The sequence below is a fragment of the Erinaceus europaeus genome, chromosome 5 (assembly GCF_950295315.1).
Source record: "Erinaceus europaeus chromosome 5, mEriEur2.1, whole genome shotgun sequence".
Lineage (NCBI taxonomy): Eukaryota > Metazoa > Chordata > Mammalia > Eulipotyphla > Erinaceidae > Erinaceus > Erinaceus europaeus.
In genome coordinates, this window is record NC_080166.1 from 28,055,260 (window position 1) to 28,075,842 (window position 20,583).

At 38.6% G+C, this 20,583-nt stretch overlaps 1 protein-coding gene across 3 annotated transcripts in view; it reads right to left on the reverse strand.

The window, feature by feature from the left end:
- Positions 1-20,583, reverse strand: part of CDH9 (cadherin 9) — a 204,267-nt gene that overhangs the window by 12,751 nt on the left and 170,933 nt on the right. For all 3 annotated transcript variants that reach the window (XR_009549938.1, XM_060191187.1, XM_007530774.3), the window contains 2 exons: positions 7,612-7,748; positions 7,030-7,151 (listed from right to left, as the gene is read on the reverse strand). Coding sequence is in view for 2 of the 3 variants with exons in the window: in XM_060191187.1 (XP_060047170.1) it covers positions 7,030-7,151; positions 7,612-7,748 (259 nt within the window). In the remaining variant the exon portion in view is untranslated. The remainder of the gene's footprint in view (positions 1-7,029; positions 7,152-7,611; positions 7,749-20,583) is intronic.

Here is a 20,583-nt window from a genome sequence, read left to right on the forward strand (position 1 = left end):
CGCTACTCAAGGAAATAGAAACTGATACCAAGAAATGGAAAGATATCCCATGCTCATGGATTGGAAGAATAAATATCATCAAAATGAATATTCTCCCCAGAGCCATATACAAATTTAATGCAATACCCATCAAAGTTCCACCAAGCTTCTTTAAGAGAATAGAACAAACACTGCAATCATTTATCTGGAACCTGAAATCACCTAGAATTGCCAAAGCAATCTTGAGGAAAAGAAACAGAAATGGAGGCATCACACTCCCAGATCTCAAACCATATTATAAAACCACCATTATCAAAGTAGCATGGTACTGGAACAAAAATATGCACATAGACCAGTGGAACAGAATTGAAAGCCCAGAAATAAATTCCCACACCTATGGACATCTAATCTTTGATAAGGGGGCCCAAAGGATTAAATGGAAAAAGGAGGCTCTCTTCAATCAATGGTGCTGGGAAAACTGAGTTGTAACATGCAGAAGAATGAAATTGAACCTCTTTCTCTCACCAGAAACAAAAATCAACTCCAAATGGATCAATGACCTAGATGTCAGACCAGAAACAATCAAATACTTAGAGGAAAACATTGGTAAAACACTTTCCCACCTACACCTCAAGAACATCTTTGATGAATCAAACCCAATTGCCAGGAAGACTAAAGCAGAAACAAACCAATGGGACTACATTAAATTGAAAAGCTTCTGCACATCCAAAGAAACTATTAAACAAACAGAGAGACCCCTCACAGAATTGGAGAAGATCTTCAAATGCCAGACATCAGACAAGAAACTAATCACCAAAATATATAAAGAGCTCAGCAAACTTAGCACCAAAAAAGCAAATGACCCCATCCAAAAATGGGCAGAGGATATGAACAAAACATTCACTACATAGGAGATCCGAAAGGCTAACAAACATATGAAAAACTGCTCTAGGTCACTGATTGTCAGAGAAATGCAAATTAAGACAACACTAAGATACCACCTCACTCCTGTAAGGAGTGTTCAACGCTTGACGTCTCGTCATCCAATCTGGTCTCCTACGCCTACACTGAACTTCTCTGTTCCAGACTGTTGGAAACAGAGTTGGCACTCAGCTGAGGTAAAGAATAAACACCTCATCACAGACCCCTCGAAGCGTCAACACGGCTTTGACCTAGCATGTTATGATTAGGTCCTCCTCAATTGCTATCGAACAGGCCATGGCCAGTGCACCGCTATGTTCCATCGCTGGGGAGCCAGAGACAACCCGAACTGCCCCTGCAGTTACAGACAGACTATGACCCAAATAGTCAACGACTGCCACCTCTCCAGATTCAAAGAAGATCTTGAAACTTCACATCAGGCTCAACCTGATGTTGTTGACTGCCTACGGAAGAAGGGCAAACGCTAGAAGAAGAAGACTCCTGTAAGAATGGCATACATCAAAAAGGACAGCAGCAACAAATGCTGGAGAGGATGTGGGGACAGAGGAACCCTTTTACATTGCTGGTGGGAATGTAAATTGGTACAGCCTCTGTGGAGAGCAGTCTGGAAAACTCTCAGAAGGCTAGACATGGACCTTCCATATGATCCAGTAATTCCTCTCCTAGGGTTATACCCCAAGGACTCCATAACACCCAACCAAAAAGAGGTGTGTACTCCCATGTTCATAGCAGCACAATTCATCATAGCTAAAACCTGGAAGCAACCCAGGTGCCCAACAACAGATGAGTGGCTGAGAAAGCTGTGGTATATATACACAATGGAATACTATGCAGCTATCAAGAACAATGAACCCACCTTCTCTGACCCATCTTGGACAGAGCTAGAAGGAATTATGTTAAGTGAGCTAAGTCAGAAAGATAAAGATGAGTATGGGATGATCCCACTCATCCACAGAAGTTGAGTAAGAAGATCTGAAAGGGAAACTAAAAGCAGGACCTGATCAAATTGTAAGTAGGGCACCAAAGTAAAAGCCCTGTGGTGAAGGGTAGACATGCAGCTTTCTGGGCCAGTGGGGGGTGGGAGTGGGTGGAAGGGATGGTTCACAGTCTTTTGGTGGTGGGAATGGTGTTTATGTACACTCCTAGCAAAATGTAGACATATAAATCACTAGTTAATTAAAATGAGAAGTAGAAAATCAATTGTATGTCTCAAAGTTTTTCAAAACACAAACTGAATCTTTTTAATATATAGGCTGTGTATTTGATATGCAGACTCTCTCAAAAGCCTAGACCAAGTAGATTAGAAGGATCCAATAGCACAGCTATATACAAGATACTGGGTACTGTACAGCAAACCATAACAAAGGGACTTTTCAAAGTTAACCCAATTAACAAATAATGTGATGATAACATTAACTATCGATTTTCTTTTTGAACCCTATGACAGCAGGAACCTCTCATCTCCACTATAGAGCTCCTACATCCCCCAGTCCTGGAACCCTTGGATAGGGCCCACTTTCCCGTATGCCTCTCCCAGTCCATATCAAATAATATTGCATCCGCCAATCACAACATAACCAATGCAACGATTGCCACCTCAACATGCTTCACCTTAGACTGTGTCCAGAGACTTCACGTGTGGAATGACAACCCTTCAGCTTCATTACTCGGGTGAGACCTTTCCTTCTATAGTATACTCTAATTTCATCTCAGGTGGTTCACTTTCTAACAAAGTCCCAAAACCTAGATATACACCAGTTTCTGTGAGAGAGAGCTTATGTGCACACGTATCCATAAACTACTGCAAAATATATACCTGAAAGCAGAAGTACACTAGAGTTTGCAGTGAGTACCTCCCTAACACTTCCCCTCCATTATTCCAAGCTTTGGGTCCATGATTGCTCAACAATTTGTTTGGCTTTATATGTTAACTCTCTTTTCAATCACCGGGTTCCAGATGCCATCAGGATGCTAGCCAGGCTTCCCTGGATTGAAGACCCTCCCAATGTGTCCTGGAGCTCAGCTTCCCCAGAGTCACACCCTACTAGGGAAAGAGAGAGGCAGACTGGGAGTATGGACCAACCAGTTAACGCCCATGTTCAGCAGGGAAGCAATTACAGAAACCAGACCTTCTACCTTCTGCAACCCTCAGTGACCCTGGTTCCATGCTCCCAGAGGGATAGAAAATAGGAAAGCTATCAGGGGAGGGGGTGTGATATGGAGATTGGGTGGTGGGAAATTGCAAAGATCTGCTTAAGGATACTGGCTCCCTACCTGCAGGGGATCGCTTCACCGCTTGTGAAGCGTGAGGTGAGACAGGTTTGCATTTGTCTATCTTCTTTCCCTCTCTGGATTTCTCTTTGTCCTATCCAACAACAATGACAGCAATGAAAACAATAATAATAACAACAAAAATGATAAATAAGGGCAACAAAAGTGAAAAAAATAGCCTCCAGGAGCAGTGGATTTGTAGTGCAGGCACTGAGCCCAGCGATAACCCAGGAGGCAATAACAAACAAAAAACCTGGAGACTATTATTGGTTGACTTCTTCTTCTCTTCTTCTTCTTTTTTTTTTTCCTCCAGGGTTATCAGTTGGGCTTGGTGCCTGCACCACGAATCCACTGCTCCTGGAGGCTATTTTTCCCATTTTGTTGTCCTTGTTATAGTTATTATTGTTGCCATAGCTGTTTTTGGATAGGACAGAGATAAATGGAGAGAGGAAGAGAAGAGAAAGAGGAGGAGAGAAAGATAAACACCTGCAGACCAGCTTCACCATTTGTGCAGTGACCCCCTGCAGGTGTGGAGGGGGGGCTGGCACCAGGATTCATAGGCCCACCCTTGCGCTTTGCACCCAGTGCACTTAACCCGCTGCGCTACCGCCCAGGTCCCTATTGGATGACTTCTATACCTTCAAAAGATATAGCAACTCTGGAGATGAGAAAATATGAAGGAAAAATCACCCTCTATAGCTTTCAGAGACAGTAAAGTCCTGTTAACAAACTGATTTGGGGTTTCTAGTCTCCAGAACTAAATTAGAGAATGCAGTTCAATTATAATAATTTGCAGTAACAGTCAAAGGGGATTAAAAAATTATAAAGGCTTTTTTCCCCCCTCTACCAATGATTATATGACTGTAAATGTTCACCTTCAATGAATTCCGGGACCTTCACATTAAATTTACTTTGAAATATTACATATTGATAGGCATTTAAAACCTAGTGTGCCCTCCAGATATGCAGACACCAAAATTTGGGATTACAATATCTGGTACATGATGTATTTGGAGAATTATTTAGAAGTAACTAGTAGTGTTTATACTAAAACATGATTATTGCTATATTAAAATTATATCAAAGGAAGTTAATAATTAATATGCAGATGAAACTGTACTATAATACTCATTGTACTGCTGTATATCATATTGATGGTTTGTTGTTAGGAAGGTAGCTGGGAAAGGTAATTAATGTGTAGATATACTATAAAAATTAAATATCAAGTTTAAAATTATGAGTTATTGAATATAACATATGATCATTACATGTTACAGAATGAAAGAGCAAAAACAATTTTAATCCAAACATTGTGTAATTATTCTTTGCTGATAAAAAAATCAGGGAGTCAGGTGTTAGCGCAGCGGGTTAAGCTCACGTAGCGCAAAGAGCAAGAACCATCATAAGGATGCCGGTTTGAGTCCCCGGCTCTCCACCTGCAGGTGAAGCAGGTCTGCAGGTGTCTATCTTTCTCCCTCCCCTCCCCTCCTCTCTTCATTTCTCTCTGTCCTATCCAACAACAATAATAACTACAACAATAAATAAAAAATATATATTTTTTAAAAATCAGAAAAAAACCCTCACTCATATTCTTTTTTTCTGTAAGTGAGATGTGGTATATATCTCTGTCTTAAGATTGTTCAACCTGACAAAAGAAAATGCCAGGAACTGGATTCCTTAAGCAACTGAATGTTTTCCTCTCATATTTCTGGGGTTTTAAAGTTCAAGATCTAGGTGACAGCAATCTGGCTTCTATTAAGGACAACTTTCTTGCCTGTCTTCTTTTTATATCCTAGCATAGATTTACCCAAATATATGTGCAAGGAGAGAAGAGAGAGAGAGATAGAAAAAGAGAGAGAGAGAGAAACAGAATGGATTTTGGTGTCTTTTACAATATTTATTTATTCATGCATTCATTTATTTAATGAGAATTACAGAAAGATACTGAGTGATTAAGAGAGAAAGCAGTAGCACACTGCTGGACTCTGGCTTCCAGTGACCCTGGGAATAGAATTTGGGATCTTAAGAGTCTCAGGCATGAAAGTCTTTTTGCATAACCATTATGCTATCAACACAGTCCTGGTCTTTTGCTATAAGGACACTCATCCCATCAAACCAGTCTCCCATGGTCAGCAACACCATTCATGTGGATAGTGCACCTTCATTGTCATACACCCAGGTTTGATTCCAGTTCATACTGTACCACGGGCATCTTTCATATTATAGTGTCTTTCCCTGTCTCCCTCTCTCTCTATTTTCTATCTGAAAAAAAAGAGAAAAAAAATTGGCTTGGAGCTTGATAACAAGAACAATAAGAACAAAACCAGAGTGTCATTCTTACAATCTTTTGTAACTTGAATTCTGCACAAAACTCCATCTCCGACACTAAGGGTAAGGTTCATGAATTTGTGCTAGGGGTGGGGAAAAGACATTCAGTCAGTTACAATCTCTGTTGGAATGGAAGGGAGACTATATTTCACTTTGTTTTATTTTAAAAGATGAAAATATGGATGCTTCTTAACATATACCTACTTTTCCCTCTTAAAAAGATGGCAGAGGGAAGCTGGGTGGTAGCGCAGCGGGTTAAGAACACGCGTAAGGATCTTGGTTCCAGCAGTGAAGCATGTCTGCAGGTGTCTGTCTTTCTCTCCCCCTCTCTGTCTTCCCCTCCTCTCTCCATTTCTCTCTGTCCTATCAAACACAACGACATCAATAACAACAACAATAATAACTGCATCAATAAAACAACAAGGCAACAAAAGGGGATAAATAAATAAATATTTTGAAAAAGATGGCTGAATAAAAGCTTAACATAACCTTCAGTGTAATTTGTGTAGCTACTATCATTGCAAAATGCTATGATATTGATAAAAGTGATCATATCCTATATCGATTCAAATTACTTTAGAATATCTTTAAAAATATATTTACAAAGTAGTTTCTTAAAATGTGTATGCCTAAACTAAGAAGTTATTTTAGAAATGTAATCTATGATGGGGCTTTGTAACTTCTATATAAATAAAACTTGTTTCAATATTACAGTTGAAAAATCACAGGAAATATAACTTATCTTAATAATAAAAATGACTTGACTGACTGACATAAAAATGGCTAACAGTAAGGTAAAGTGATAGAGTACCCAGTAGAGTTCATTCATTACCACATGCAAGGACCCAAGTTCAGCACCTCTAACCCCCACCTGCAGAGGAGAAGCTTCACTAACAGTGAAGCCTTGCTGCAGGTGTCTCTCTTTATTTATTTCTTGTTACTTTCCCTCTTAATTTCTCTCTGTCCATATAAAAATAAATAAATAAATAAATAAATAAATAAATAAATAAATAAATAGCCACCAGGACCAGTGGAGCTATCATGCAGGCAGTGGGCCCCAACCATAACCCTGATGACAAAAAGAAAAAAAAGAATAAATTAAAGTTGCCAAATGCAGTGCACAAAACTATTATCGTTTCCATTTATTATCAATATAAGGTATCATTTCATAGTTTTTCTATAATAATATATTTCTATTAAATTCATGAATATAACTCAAAATGCCTACTAATGCGGGTAGGCACTTTTATGGATTCGATATTCACTACAGACCTGGTTTATAAATCAAACAGTAATTTTCCTGTTATTGCGCGTGTTCAACATTAAAGGAAAAAATGCAAACACAGTGTCTTAAGATTCCTATGAGTTTTTGGTAAGGGAGCATAGTAAACAGGTGACAGGGTAGACTGACAATATTTGGCATGAAAGTCAGTTGTGCTAATAAATTAACTGCGGTGTTATCTATCTTTGTGAAAAGGAGAAAGACAACCTTATAATAATTTTGTTTACCTGCCCAGGTTTTGCATTTTCACAAACAAATGTTTCATAGTACATGGCAAATTCCGGAGCATGGTCATTTATATCTAGTATCCTGATGAAGACAGGGATGTGACTACTTTGTTTTGAGTTATCTGCAATGAGAACATGTGTAAGATTTCAGTCTCATTTACAGAGAAGCAGTGATACCATTCACCCCATTTGTAACTTAGCAACAGATCATTTCTGTGGTATTCACTTTGTTGGCTGGATTGCTGATGAGTATCTCAGCTTTCATACATAGTCCAGATGGAAAGCACAATGAAGAGACTGACTAAGAATGAAATAGTACTCCTAAGAGATAACTTTCTTCGACTGATTAGCTATATATGGGCTTTGATTGTATCTCTATCCTACAAGAAGGTATAAGACCAGAATTTAAAATAAATGAATACTTGATAATCATTAAAATAACTTTGAGATCCAATTCACTCAAAAGACATTCCCTCAGAGCTGGCTAATGATAAAATCGTGCCACTGGAGGGAAAGAATCTTGCATTTATCTCTGATGTTGGTAGGCAATAATGTGTTCAGATGGATCTATTTCCAACTTACTTATTTCTGTGGCTGTAATGGTGATATTGTGCCAAGGAGAGGATTCTCGGTCAAGAGGCTTCAAAGTGTAAATAGAACCATTTTCCGAATGGATACTAAAAATCCGGTCCATGTCAGTATGCCGATCAACAGAATATCTAATAGAACAAAGGCTCATAAGTCTAGGTATAGTTTTTAAGGTAACTAATTCACCTATTATTTACTAAAGGCACAGGCAATTCAAACAGTAATCTGATAAAAAATGATAAGCACTTTCATAAAATTAAAAACAATAAAGCATGGCTGGCACAATGCAGACATTTCTTCTGAATTTGTATTTAAATTTTTCACTATTTAGACCATTTGATATATTTATCTGTATCTAATGATTATGTGTACATAGGAGTCATTGTTCTCAGGAATTCATGCAGCAGCTTTTAAGAGAGTTTTTAATTTTTTTTTTTATTTAGAAAAAGGAAACATTGACAAAACCATAGGAAAAGAGGGGTACAACTTCACACAATTCCCACCACCAGTCCTCCGTATCCCATCCCTTCCCCTGATAGCTTTCCTATTCTTTAACCCTCTAGGAGTATGGACCCAGGGTCATTATGGGGTGCAGAAGGTGGACGGTCTGGCTTCTGTAATTGCTTCCCTGCTGAACGTGGGTGTTGACAGGTCGATCCATACTCTCAACCTGTCTCTCTTTAAGAGAGTTTTTAATTGTCATTTGATTTAATTATCCTATCATGGACCTATTTAAACATTTTAAGACACTGAAGTTGGTAGAATTACTCACATCGGGCAAATTAAATTCTGTTGGAAACAACAACAAGAATATACCAATAGAGTCCTTAGGAGCATAATGGAACATAAAAAGGATGCTACAAAATGCATTGTTATTAAAAATTTCTATATCCGATCATTATCTCAACTGAATAAAAAACCACCCTGCAATCTATCCCTCCAACCTTTGTCAAATAAAAATGAAGTCGCATATTGCATTGTGTCCCAAAACACTTTTTGATAAGGCAGCTCATGGAAGATGACACTGTAGACATTGGTTCAATTTCTTATTGTCAAATTGCCTCCTTGAAAGGATTATCTATATTCGAATCACTCCCACCTCCACTAAAAGGAGGCTTAAGATATTAAATGGAGCAAAGAGATTATCTTCAATAAATGCTGTTGGGAAAATTGGGTTGAAACATGCAAAAGAATAAAGCAACCACATTTCACCACACACAAAGGTAAATCCCAAATGTGTCAAGGATTTGTTTGTTAGACTAGAAACTATCAAATACTTAGAGGAAAATATTAGCAGAATTATTTTCCATCTAAATTTTATAGATATCTTTGATGACATAAATCCAGTTGCAGGAAAGACAGAAACAAACAACAAAAACGTGACTATGTCAAATGAAAAGGTTTTGCACAGCAAAAGAAGCCATCACCCAAACAAAGAGATTCCTTACAGAGTGGGAGAAGATTTTTACACGCATACACTAGACAAAAGGCTAATAGCCAAAATATATGAAGAGCTCACCAAACTTAGCAACAACAACAAAAAAAGACCCCATCCAAAAATGGGAAGAGGATATAAATAGAACATTCACCAGAGATCCAAAAATCTAAAAAACATACAAAAAAAGTTCCAAGTCACTGATTGTTAGAGAAATACAAATAAAGACAATAGTGATATATCACTTCATCTCTGTGAGATTGTTATATATCAGAAATGCTGGAGAGGTTGTGGGGGCAAAGGAACCCTCCTGCATTGCTGGTAGGAATGTAAATTGGTCCAACCCCTGTGGTGAGCAATCTGGAGAACAGTTCAGAAGGCTAGAAATGGATGTACCCTCCGACTCTAAAACTCCTTTCCTGGGAATGTATCCTAAGGAACCAAACACACACATCCAAAATCATCTGTGTATAACACCCAGTCCAAGTTGTAATTTGTGTTTCCTCTTTCTGTCGTTATTTCTCAAGACATTAAGATGGAATGTTTATGTTTGTGTTTAGGTGGATGTGACTCAATCATAATGAACTCTTAGAAGTGGAAAGTGAAAATAAAAAAGGTGGTCTAGAGAAATGAAATAGAAGGAAAAAGAGGACATATTTGAAATGTAAGAGGGAGTTTTCAATACAGAGGAGGACTACAAAGTACAGAATGGAGTCAATCTATAAATGGACATAAATCTTAAACTCACAGTGACAGAACAAGAATTTCAATCTTACAATGACTAGGAACCAACCTCTGTAAAAATGTCAAATTTGCAAGCAAATTATTCTCTCCTAGGATCCCTAATATTAATGCAACCCTATTCATATTAATACCTTTACTTTTTTGTTACTATTGTCACCAGGGTTTCACCATTCTGCACACTTTTCATATAGAGACAGAGGTAAGGATAAGGATACCAATGGCACTACAGTGGAACTTCCTCCAATGGGGGAGTGAAGCAATACCTTGACTTTTATTTCAATGAGACTCACATCAGGCTTCTGAACTACAACACTCTAGGATATTAAAACTGATAGAAAAACTCAAGTACCTTAGTTTGTACTATGATATCAATAGAAGATATGTACATACCCCCAAAGAGATGTTTAAAATGGCTAATTTGTATGAAAATCACTTAGTTATACTCGTTCATGTTAAACTGGGATACTTAATATCCTTATATACTTGACATTTCTACTCATGAGTGCTTAACTGAGTCAAAAAGGACAAGTATTTCCCACTCATTAGTGTCCATATGAACCACCATAAAGATCTCTTTTAAAAGAGATGATGATATGGACTCAGTAGATAGTCTAGGAGTAGGGATTCTGAATTTCTGACAAATTCTTAGGCCAAACCTAGGTTGAAGGGCCATGTATATGGTGTTTTATAGCAAGGTTGTAGACTAATCTGGAGAGAAGAATAGAAAAAAAGAAAAAAATACAGCAGACCGATCAGAGGCCACTCAGTCTGTGGTGTTTTCATTTCCCTAGGTACCTCCTTAAAGGCATGTGGTATATTGAATTTGATGAATCTGATAATTCCTACTCCTATGAAGAATCTACAATATATTAACTGGCAAAGATTCCAACTAAATAATTTTAATGAAATATATGTAGGGTTTTTTTTGTTGTTGTTCCTCTAGGGTTCTTGTTGGGCTTCAGTGCCTATAATACAAATCCACAGCTCCTGGAGGACATTTTTCCCTTTTATTGCCCTTGTTGTTTACCATTGTTGTTATTATTGTTGTATTATTGCATAGGACAGAGAAAAATCAAGAGAGGAGAGGAAGACAGAGGGGAGGGGAGGAGGGAAAGGTAGACACCTGCAAACCTGTTTCACTGCTTGTGAAGCGACCTCCCCTGCAGGTAGGGAGCCAGGGTACCTAACCATGGTATTGGGCTTCGCACCATGTGTACTTAACCCACTGTGCTACCACTACTTGTCCCCATATATGGAGGCTGTAAGCATTGTGATATCTTAACAATTTTAACAGTCTGGAATAAAAATACATTTATCTAAATTTTTAAAATATTTATTATGTATTCCCTTTTTTGTCCTTGTTTTATTGTTGTAGTTATTACTGTTGTTGTTTTTGATATCGTTGTGGTTGGATAGGACAGAAAGAAATACAGAGAGTAGGGGAAGACAGAGAGCGGGAGAGAAAGACAGACACCTGCAGACCTGTTTCATGGCCTGTGAAGCGACTCCCCTGCAGGTGGGAAGCCCGGGGATCCAACCCGGATCTTTAAGTAGGTCCTTGCACTTTGTGCCATGCGCTGTGCTCCTGCCCGACTTTATATTTTATGACTTTTCAACAAGTGGATGATCTTTAGTAAAGGACAAAAAACATTTTTTTTTTCTCAGTATCTGAATAGGTAAAAAATACATAGTTTGTTATTTTCTGAACTTCACTTCAGTTCAGTCACTGCTCTGTGGCCCTTCAAAAGGTCTGTACAGCAGACTCACTACTATGAAAACTGTAGTATGACCACCCTTTCCCAATAATGATGATTATATCATTTTATAAAAAGGAATCTGGAGATTTTAAAAAATCATATGATATATGGTCATTGTACTAGGACGATTTTTCTTTTGAGCGGAGGATTCTGAGATAAAAGAATATTAATAACTACTATATGAAAAGACATATGTAAGACACATAATGTTATATATATACATGAAATCATATAAAATACATGTTAAGTATTTATATGTAATAAGATTATTAAATAGATACATAACAATGAAATTACATATTACACTGACTCTCAGCAGTCTAAATATAGACAGTGTCACTAAAAGCTTTATCATTTTATTGCTGGAAAATAATTATAACTCCTCTTCTTGACCCCCCAAAAGAAATCAGTATGTCAGTGGTCCGGGAGATGGCGCAGTGATAAAGCTTTTGGACTCTGAAGTATGAGGTCCCAAGTTCAATCACTGGCAGCACATATACCAGGTGATGTCTGGTTCTCTCTTTCCTCCTATATTTCTCATAAATAAATAAAATCTAAAAAAGAAAGAGAGAAAGAAAGAAAGAAAACAGTATGTCAACTCTCGAATCACTGTATCTGTGAATAGTTTAAATTTCATGATAAAATATCTTGGGAGATTATCTTATGTATATACATACAAGTATACGTCATGTGTGTCAGGTTTTAAACAATAATACAGGACCTAAAATGTAGGTTATTTTTAAAAGATGTTTCTTTATTATTGAATAAAGACAGAACTGTTGCGAGGGGGAAGGGAGAGACACCTGCACTCCTGCTTCACCACTTGTAAAGCTTTCCCCCTACAGGTGGGGATGAGGGGCTTGAACTTGCACCATTTTATATTCCCACCAGCAGTGTAGAAGTTCCTCTGTCCCCACAGCCTCCCCAGCATTTGTTGCTGCTGTCCTTTTCTTTTTTTTAATTTATTTCTTTATTGGGGAATTAATGTTTTACATTCAACAGTAAATACAATAGTTTGTACATGCATAACATTCCCCAGTTTCCCATTTAACAATACAACCCCCACTATGTCATTTATCATCCTTTATGGATCTGTATTCTCCCCACCCACCCACCCACCTCAGAGTCTTTTACTTTGGTGCGATATGCCAATTACATTTCAGGTTCTATTTGGGTTTGCTGCTGTCCTTTTCGATGTATACCATTCTCACAGGGGTGAGGTGGTATCTCAATGTTGTCTCTATCTGGGTTGCTTCCAGGTTTTAGCCATTACAAATTGTGCTGCTATGAACATAGGCGTACACATATCTTTTGGGTTGGGTGTTAGACCACTTTGTTGGCCCCCCATAGGACCTTGCCCTCAACTTGGTTCAACAACGGTAGAGAATATTCCATCCTCCGAAGGGAGGATGGACAACATACTCTATGCTACACCTGAGGAAGATGAGTCCTGAAACTGGGGCAGCTTGGAGTGTTCTTATTCATGATCACAGAATGTGAGCTCAGATCTACAAGGATGCAAAGGTCACATAGGCTCCTAAGCTGAATATGGACCCTAGACCAAATCAAATCAATGGGATTTACAGTCAACAATATTTATACCCCTTTCCTATATTAGGGAGCTACTCTCTTCCCTGATGCAGCTTTCGGTTCCTTTTTCCAGCCATGATATCATCTCCCCAGACAATAACTTGGATCCACTGGCATATCAGATTTCAGGCTCAGGAAAAAACAACAACAACAAAAAAAAAAAAGAAAAAAAAAAAGAAAAAAACTATTATAGCCACAGGCCCTTTGGAATTTAACTAAAATATGCATACTAGTCATCTACAAAATGGAGGATGCCCCCCCCCTTCAACTCTTTATCTACACTATTCCAGCCTTTAGGTCCATGATTGGTCAACAATTTGTTTGGCTTTGTACATTAACTCTATTTTCAGCCACAGAGGTTCCTGATGCTAGCATGATGCTGACCAGACATTCCTGGACAGACAACCCCATCAATGTGTCCTAGAGCTCTGCTTCCCCAAAGCCCTACCCTACTAGGGAAAGAGAGAGGCAGGCCAGGAGTATGGATTGACCTGTCAATGCCCATGTTCATCGGGGAAGCAATCACAGAATCCAGACCTTCCACCTTCTGAATCCCTCAATGACCTTGGGTCCATAAACCTAGAGGGTTAAAGAATAGGAAAGCTATCAGGGAAGGGGATTGGATACGGAGTTCTGGTGGTGGGAATTGTGTGGAGTTGAACTCCTCTTATCCCATGGGTTTGTCAATGTTTCCTTTTTATACATAAAAAAATGGATATACTACCTGGAGCCATATACAAATTTAATGCTATCCTCATTAAGATCTCAACCACATTTTTTATGAGAATAGAACAAATGATACAAATGTTTATCTGGAACCAGAAAAGATCTAGAACTGCCAAAACAAACTTGAGAATAAAGAACAGAACTGGAGGCCTCATGCTCCCAGAGCTCAAATTGTTCTAAAGGGGCACTGTAATGAAAATTGCTTGCTACTGAAACAAGAGTAGACACACTGACCAATGGAATAGAATTGAGACCCCAAAAGTAAACCCCCACACCTATGGACATCTAATCTTTGACAAAGGTGCCCAGACTATTGAATGGGGGAAGGGTAGTCTCTTCAACAAATGGCGTTGGAAAAAATGTGTTGAAACATGCAGAATGTTGGGAACATGTGTGAGCCTGATAGAGCTTAGGGAGAGCCACCCCCATCTTTGGATGGAGGTCTGAGAAGATAACCTCTTGGTAAGTCTCTCTCAACCGAGGTGAGCATAAGGGGGGAAACTCAGACTTGGTTATTTCCTTCTTGACTCTCAGGCCCACAGATACCCCAGTACTTCCCTCCATTAACTGCAGGCCACATGGCCACAGATTCACTCATTCAAAGTCACCTTCTGATCACAGAAGAACACACCTTATCACACACTTCATCACACACCTTAGACCCCAGACAAGAGAGATTCCAAACTATATGGCCTTTTGATATTCATCTTCTCTCTGTCTCACCCTACGGGTTTAACCCCTATGCTTCTCTCAAATACCTTTGGATAATTAAGTTGCTTGTGTTATGGAAAATAATTGTCTTGTATCTCATCAATTCCTGTCATACCAACCCCCTACCTTAGGGGCATGCTGACTGTTAAGAAACCTGTAATTTCTGTCATATTGCAACAATAATTACCTCCATTGCTTTTCTATTTAACTCATGTCCACTTTGCCAATAAACGGACTCTAGGATTCTGGGACTCTAAGGACTCAGATTCTAGATTCATGCTAAGAGTCCCCTGGTGTCTTTTACTTCGTGTCACCCCTGTCGTGAGCGAGAAAGAACCAGCCCGTTGCCTTTCCCCTGGAGGACACCCTGCCGGAGAAGGAGAGAGACACCCCGAAAGCAGAAGACTGAAACTGAATCACTATATTTCACCAAACATAAAAGTGAATTCCAAGTGGATCAAGGGCTTGGATGTTAGACCAGAAACTATCAGATACTTAGAGCAAAATATTTGCCGAACTTTTTTCTGCATAAATTTTACAGACATCTTCAATGAAAGAAGATGACAAAGAAGACTAAGGCAAGCATAAACCTATGGGACTACATCAAATTAAAATGCTTCTGCACAATGAAAGAAATTAATATCCAAACAAAGAGACCCCTCACAGAATGGGAGAAATCTTTACATGCCATACATCAGACAGGAATTTAATAACCAAAATATATAAAGAGCTTGCCAAACTCAACAACAAGAAAACAAATGATCCCATCCAATGATGGGCAGAGGATATGAACAAAACATTCACCACAGAAGAGATACAAAAAGCCAAGAAACACATGAAAAGAATGCTCCAAGTGTTTGATTTTCAGAGAAATGCAAATAAAGATAACAATGAGATATCACTTCACTCCTGTGAGAATGTCAGACATCAGAAAAGGTAACAGCAACAAATGCTAGCGAGGTTATGGGGGCAAAGGAACCCTCCTGCTCTGCTGGTGGGAATGTAAATTGGTCCAACCTCTGTGGAGAGCAGTCTGGAGAACTCTCAGAAGGCTAGAAATCAACCTACCCTATGATCCTGCAATTCTTCTCCTGGGCATATCCTAAGGAACCCAACACACTCATCCAAAAAGACCTGTGTACACATATGTTCTTGGCAGCTCACTTTGTGATAGCCAAAACCTGGAAGCAACCCAGGTGTCCAACAACAGATGAGTGGCTGAGCAAGTTATGGTATATATACATAATGGAATATTACTCAGCTATTAAAAATAGTTATTTCACCATTTTCAGCCCATCTTGGCAGGCGAGAATTCTACCACTGAACCACCAATGAGTTCAGCCCATCTTGGATAGAACTTGAAGGAATCATGTTAAGTGGGATAAGTTAGAAACAGAAGGATGAATAGGGGATGATCTCATTCACAGGCAGAAGCTGAAAAAGAAAATCAGAAGAGAAAACACAAGTAGAACCTGAACTGGAGTTGGTGTACTGCACCAAAGTTAAAGACTGGGGTGGTTTGGTGGGGAGAATACAGGTCCTGGAAAAGGATGACAGAGGACCTAGTGGTGGTTATATTGTTATGTGGAAAACTGAGAAATGGTATGCATGTGCAAACCATTGTATTCACTGTCAAATGTAAAACATTAATCCCCCAATAAAGGGAAAAAAAATTAAAAGATTTATTGGGGCTGGAGGGTTAGTATAGTGGTTCTGCAAAAAAGCCTTTCATGTCTGAGGCTCCAAAACCCCAGGTTCAAACCCCAGCACCACCATAAGTGAGAGCTGAACAGTGCTCTGGTAATAAATAAATAATTTTTTTAAAAGACTATCAATATAGGAGGCTGGGCGGTGTCATACTCAGTTAAGTGCATGTAATACCAAGCTCATGGAACCTGGTTTGAGCCTCCCCTTCCTGCTGCAGTAAGGACCCTTCAAGAGCAGTGAAGCAGGTCTTTTCCCCTATATATCTCCCTTCTCAATTTCTCTCTGTCTTATCCAATAATAAAAAAAAATTAGGAAATAAAATGGCTTCTGGGAGTGGCGGATTGTTACTTCTGGTACTGAGGCCCAGTGATATCCCTGGTGGCATTAAATAATATATATATATGGAGAGAGAGAGAGACAAAGACAGAGAGACAGAGAACAACTAACTTCTTATAGTTTCCTTCCAATGTGTACTAAAAATGCAACTGGAACATAAAACATATATATAAAACATATATATCATCAAAATATATATATTACTTTCACAATATATGTACAACAGATTCTACTTATGAATTAAAAAAAATAAAATAACAGAAAGAAAGTAAAGATTATAACCACATCTATGGGTTCGGTGGAACTCTGCTCACAGTATTCAGCTGTGTATGTTTTACTCCATTGTCGAAAAGGTCAGTAGTTAGCCATTATCTGCTTATGGCTGAATGAATAGATGCTGAGCGTCTTCCTACTGTTCACAGTGAATATCAAAGGGGGAAATGAAATCCTTTTGTGTCCATAGTTACTTGCCCAGAGGTAGCATGGAAGGTTTCTATGATTGAAATATAGCTAACAATTCTAACATTGCACGAGTCCAGCTCTAACTCACTTGAAGCTTACGTGGAATCAAAATAGGTCTGAGTTTCAGGCTGCACTATTTTTAGGTTGAGCCTCAAAAGAGACTATTCTATAAGTTCAGAATGCGTGAAGAACCATCATATTGCTTATTTAGGAAGAGTTCACTTCCAAAATGAACACTACAAATTTCTGGGTTAATTTTTAAACATTTACTTCAGTGAAAATGATACATGGCAATTTATCAAAGCTTAAAGATATTTTTTTATCAGCCATTTTTATATTTGAACACAAGACAGTCTACCTATTTATACTAATTACGACAGTCTGATAAAAACTTAACACATCAATATCCTAGCAAATGACTTACTAAGCCATTTTTAATGCCACTAAGGAATTGGTGGTGCCTGCACAGGAAATTCACTGATCTCTGTAATCATTTCTTCCTGTTTTTTTTTTTGTTTTTTTTTACTTTTTTTAATTGATAGGACATAGAGAACCTGAAATTGAGAAGGGAGGTAGAGACAGAGATAGTGAGAGACAGAGAGACACTTGCGGTACTTCACCACTCATGAAGCTTCCCTCCCGTAGGTGGGGAGGTGGCTGGAACCTGGGTCCTTGCGCATAGTAACGTGTGTTTAACTGGGTGTGCAGCTGTCAACCTAGCCCTAAAATAACTTTTAAGATAAGAAAAAGTTCAATCTGGGGCCAGACGGTGGCGCCCTTGGTTAAGTGCTCACATTACAGTGTGCAAGCACCCATTTTCAAGCTCCTGGTCCCCACCTTCAGGGGGGAAAAACTTCATGAATGGTGAAGCAGAGCTGGAGATATCTCTTTTTCTCTCTCCCTCTATCTCTCCCTTCTCAATTTCTCTTTTTTAATTATATATTTTTTTATTTATTGGATAGAGACAGCAAGAAATTGAGAGGGAAGGGGGTAGTAGAGATGGGAGAGAGACAGCCATCTGAAGCACTGCTTCACCACTCTCAAAGCTTCCCCCCTGCAGGTGGGGACTGAGGGCTCAACCCCGACCCTTCCACACTTCGACATGTGTACTCAACCAAGTGCGCTACCACCCGGCTCCCTTTCTATCTCTCCCTTCTCAATTTTGCTCTATCTCTTTCCAATAATAAATTAATAAATAAAAACACTTAAAAATTTTTAAAAAGTTCATTCCTATACATTTTTGAATGTTAACTTTTGCAGAGAAAGTATCTAATCTATGATTAGCAAGAACTGAGGGTGGGAGGGGTGAACTCTAGTTTTAGTTTCCTTGCTTTCTCTTTAATATTACTAAGATTGGAACACATAACAAACCCAATGTTTTTATTTACTTTATGAAACAATGCAAATGGAATTATAGCCACCAGAACAAGTAAGTACACAAAGGTAGCATTCCGGGGTCTGGCTGTAGAGCAGTGGGTTAAGCGCGCATGGTGCAAAGCGCAAGGGCTGGCTAAGGCTCCTGGTTCGAGCCCCCGGCTCCCCACCTATAGGGGCGTCGCCTCACAAGCGGTGAAGCAGGTCTGCAGGTGTCTATCTCTCTCTCCCCCTTCTCTTTATTCCCTTCCTCTCACCATTTCTCTCTGTCCTACAACGAATGACATCAACAACAACAATAATAACCACAACAAGGGCAACAAAAGGGAAAAAAAAAAAAGGCCTCCAAGAGCAGTGGATTCATGGTGTAGGCATCAAGCCCCAGAAATAACCCTGGAGGCAAAAAAAAAAAAAGTAGCATTCCTCTTCCAAGTATGGTTTTTGTTAAATGATTATGGCTTTGCTTTTTCTTTTCCATCCTCTCCTAACCAGAAGTATGTTTCCTAGTTGTGCTTTAAACTAAGAAATCTTGATTTTCTCTCCATCCTCTCCTAACCAGAAGTATGTTTCCTAGTTGTGTTTTAAACTGAGAAATCTTGATTCTCTTTCAAAAAGATAATATGCCTTTACCATGTTTGTTAAATAAGCCCATTTTATTGTTGACACGATTTGCCTAATTTCAAAAATAATTATTTTTATTACTCTCTTTCTTTTTTGCCTCCAGGATTATTGCTGGGGCTTGGTGCCTGCAACATGAATCCACTGCTCCTGGAGGCCATTTTTCCCATTTTGTTGCCCTTGTTATTGTTTTATTGTTGTTGATGTTGGATAGGACAGAGAGAAATCGACAGAGGAGTGGAGACAGAGAAGAGGAGAGAAATACAGACACCTGCAGACCTGCTTCACCGCCTGTGAACCACCCCCCTGCAGTTGGGGAGTTGGGGGCTTGAACCCAGATCCTTAATGCAGGTCCTTGCACTACAGCCATGTGCACTCAACCCGCTGTGCCACACCCGACCCCAGAAATTTTTACTCTCTGCAATAAAATAGAACAACAACTTGGGGGAGCACTGGTATATAAATGACTTACTTATTCCACCTTATGACAAAGTCATAAAGGATTGATTGAGGCATGATGTTTCTTGCCAGGAGTTTGTTTTGTACTTCCTGATTTTAGAAGAAGAATTTCTTTAGAAATTTTGATGAAGTTTAAATATGTTACACACAAAATAGGTGTGAGATGAGACATGTTTTTTTTTTTCCAGGACCTACAAGCTATAATCAGCCCTATAACTTGGGAAATCTATGATAACTAATGAGGTGAAGCGTAGTTGACAACTGCTAATCGTAATCATAAGCTCACATTGCAAGTGCCAGATGCATTTTAGGAAGTATGTTTGACGAGCTGATTTACTGGTCGGTAAGAATTACTTCTCAAGATTTCCCTGGAAAACATTTCTCCATGATGTTCATCAGTTTTTTTTTTTTTTTCTTTTTCTTTCTGAACTGGGGATCAGTTATTCTCTCAAACTTCTTAGCACAAACAAAAAAGTCATGTATTGCAACATTATCTTCTTGAACTGTTGTTGACTTCTCACATTGTATTTAAAAATAAAAATAAATAAAAATAAGAAAAACATTTTTTCAATGCCTTATATGCTAGCAAAAAAATCACGCTATACTTTATATTTTCTGAACTGGTTTTAAATGTTGCTTGATTTGATCTGGCAATATAAGTTCAATGATACACTGATAATTTGAGACTATTTAGTCCTTTTAACTTGTTTCTTCTTTTTGCAACAATCCTTGAGATTTTTTTTAAAGGTAAAACTACTGTCATATCTTAAAAATATATCATTATTATTTTTTGTTAAAGATTGTATTTCTTTACTCATGAGGAATAATAGGAGAGAGAGAGAAAGAACCAGACATCACTCTGGTATATGTGCTGCCAGTAATTGAACTCCCGACCTCACACTTGAGAGTCCAATGCCCTACCCAGTGAACCACCTTCCAGACCACTTAAAAATATATTATTTCTAAGAAATAAATGCCTTAAATATTTATCAACCAACTTTTTCTCCTTCCTTCCCCCCTTCCTCCCACCCTCTCTCATTCTTTCAT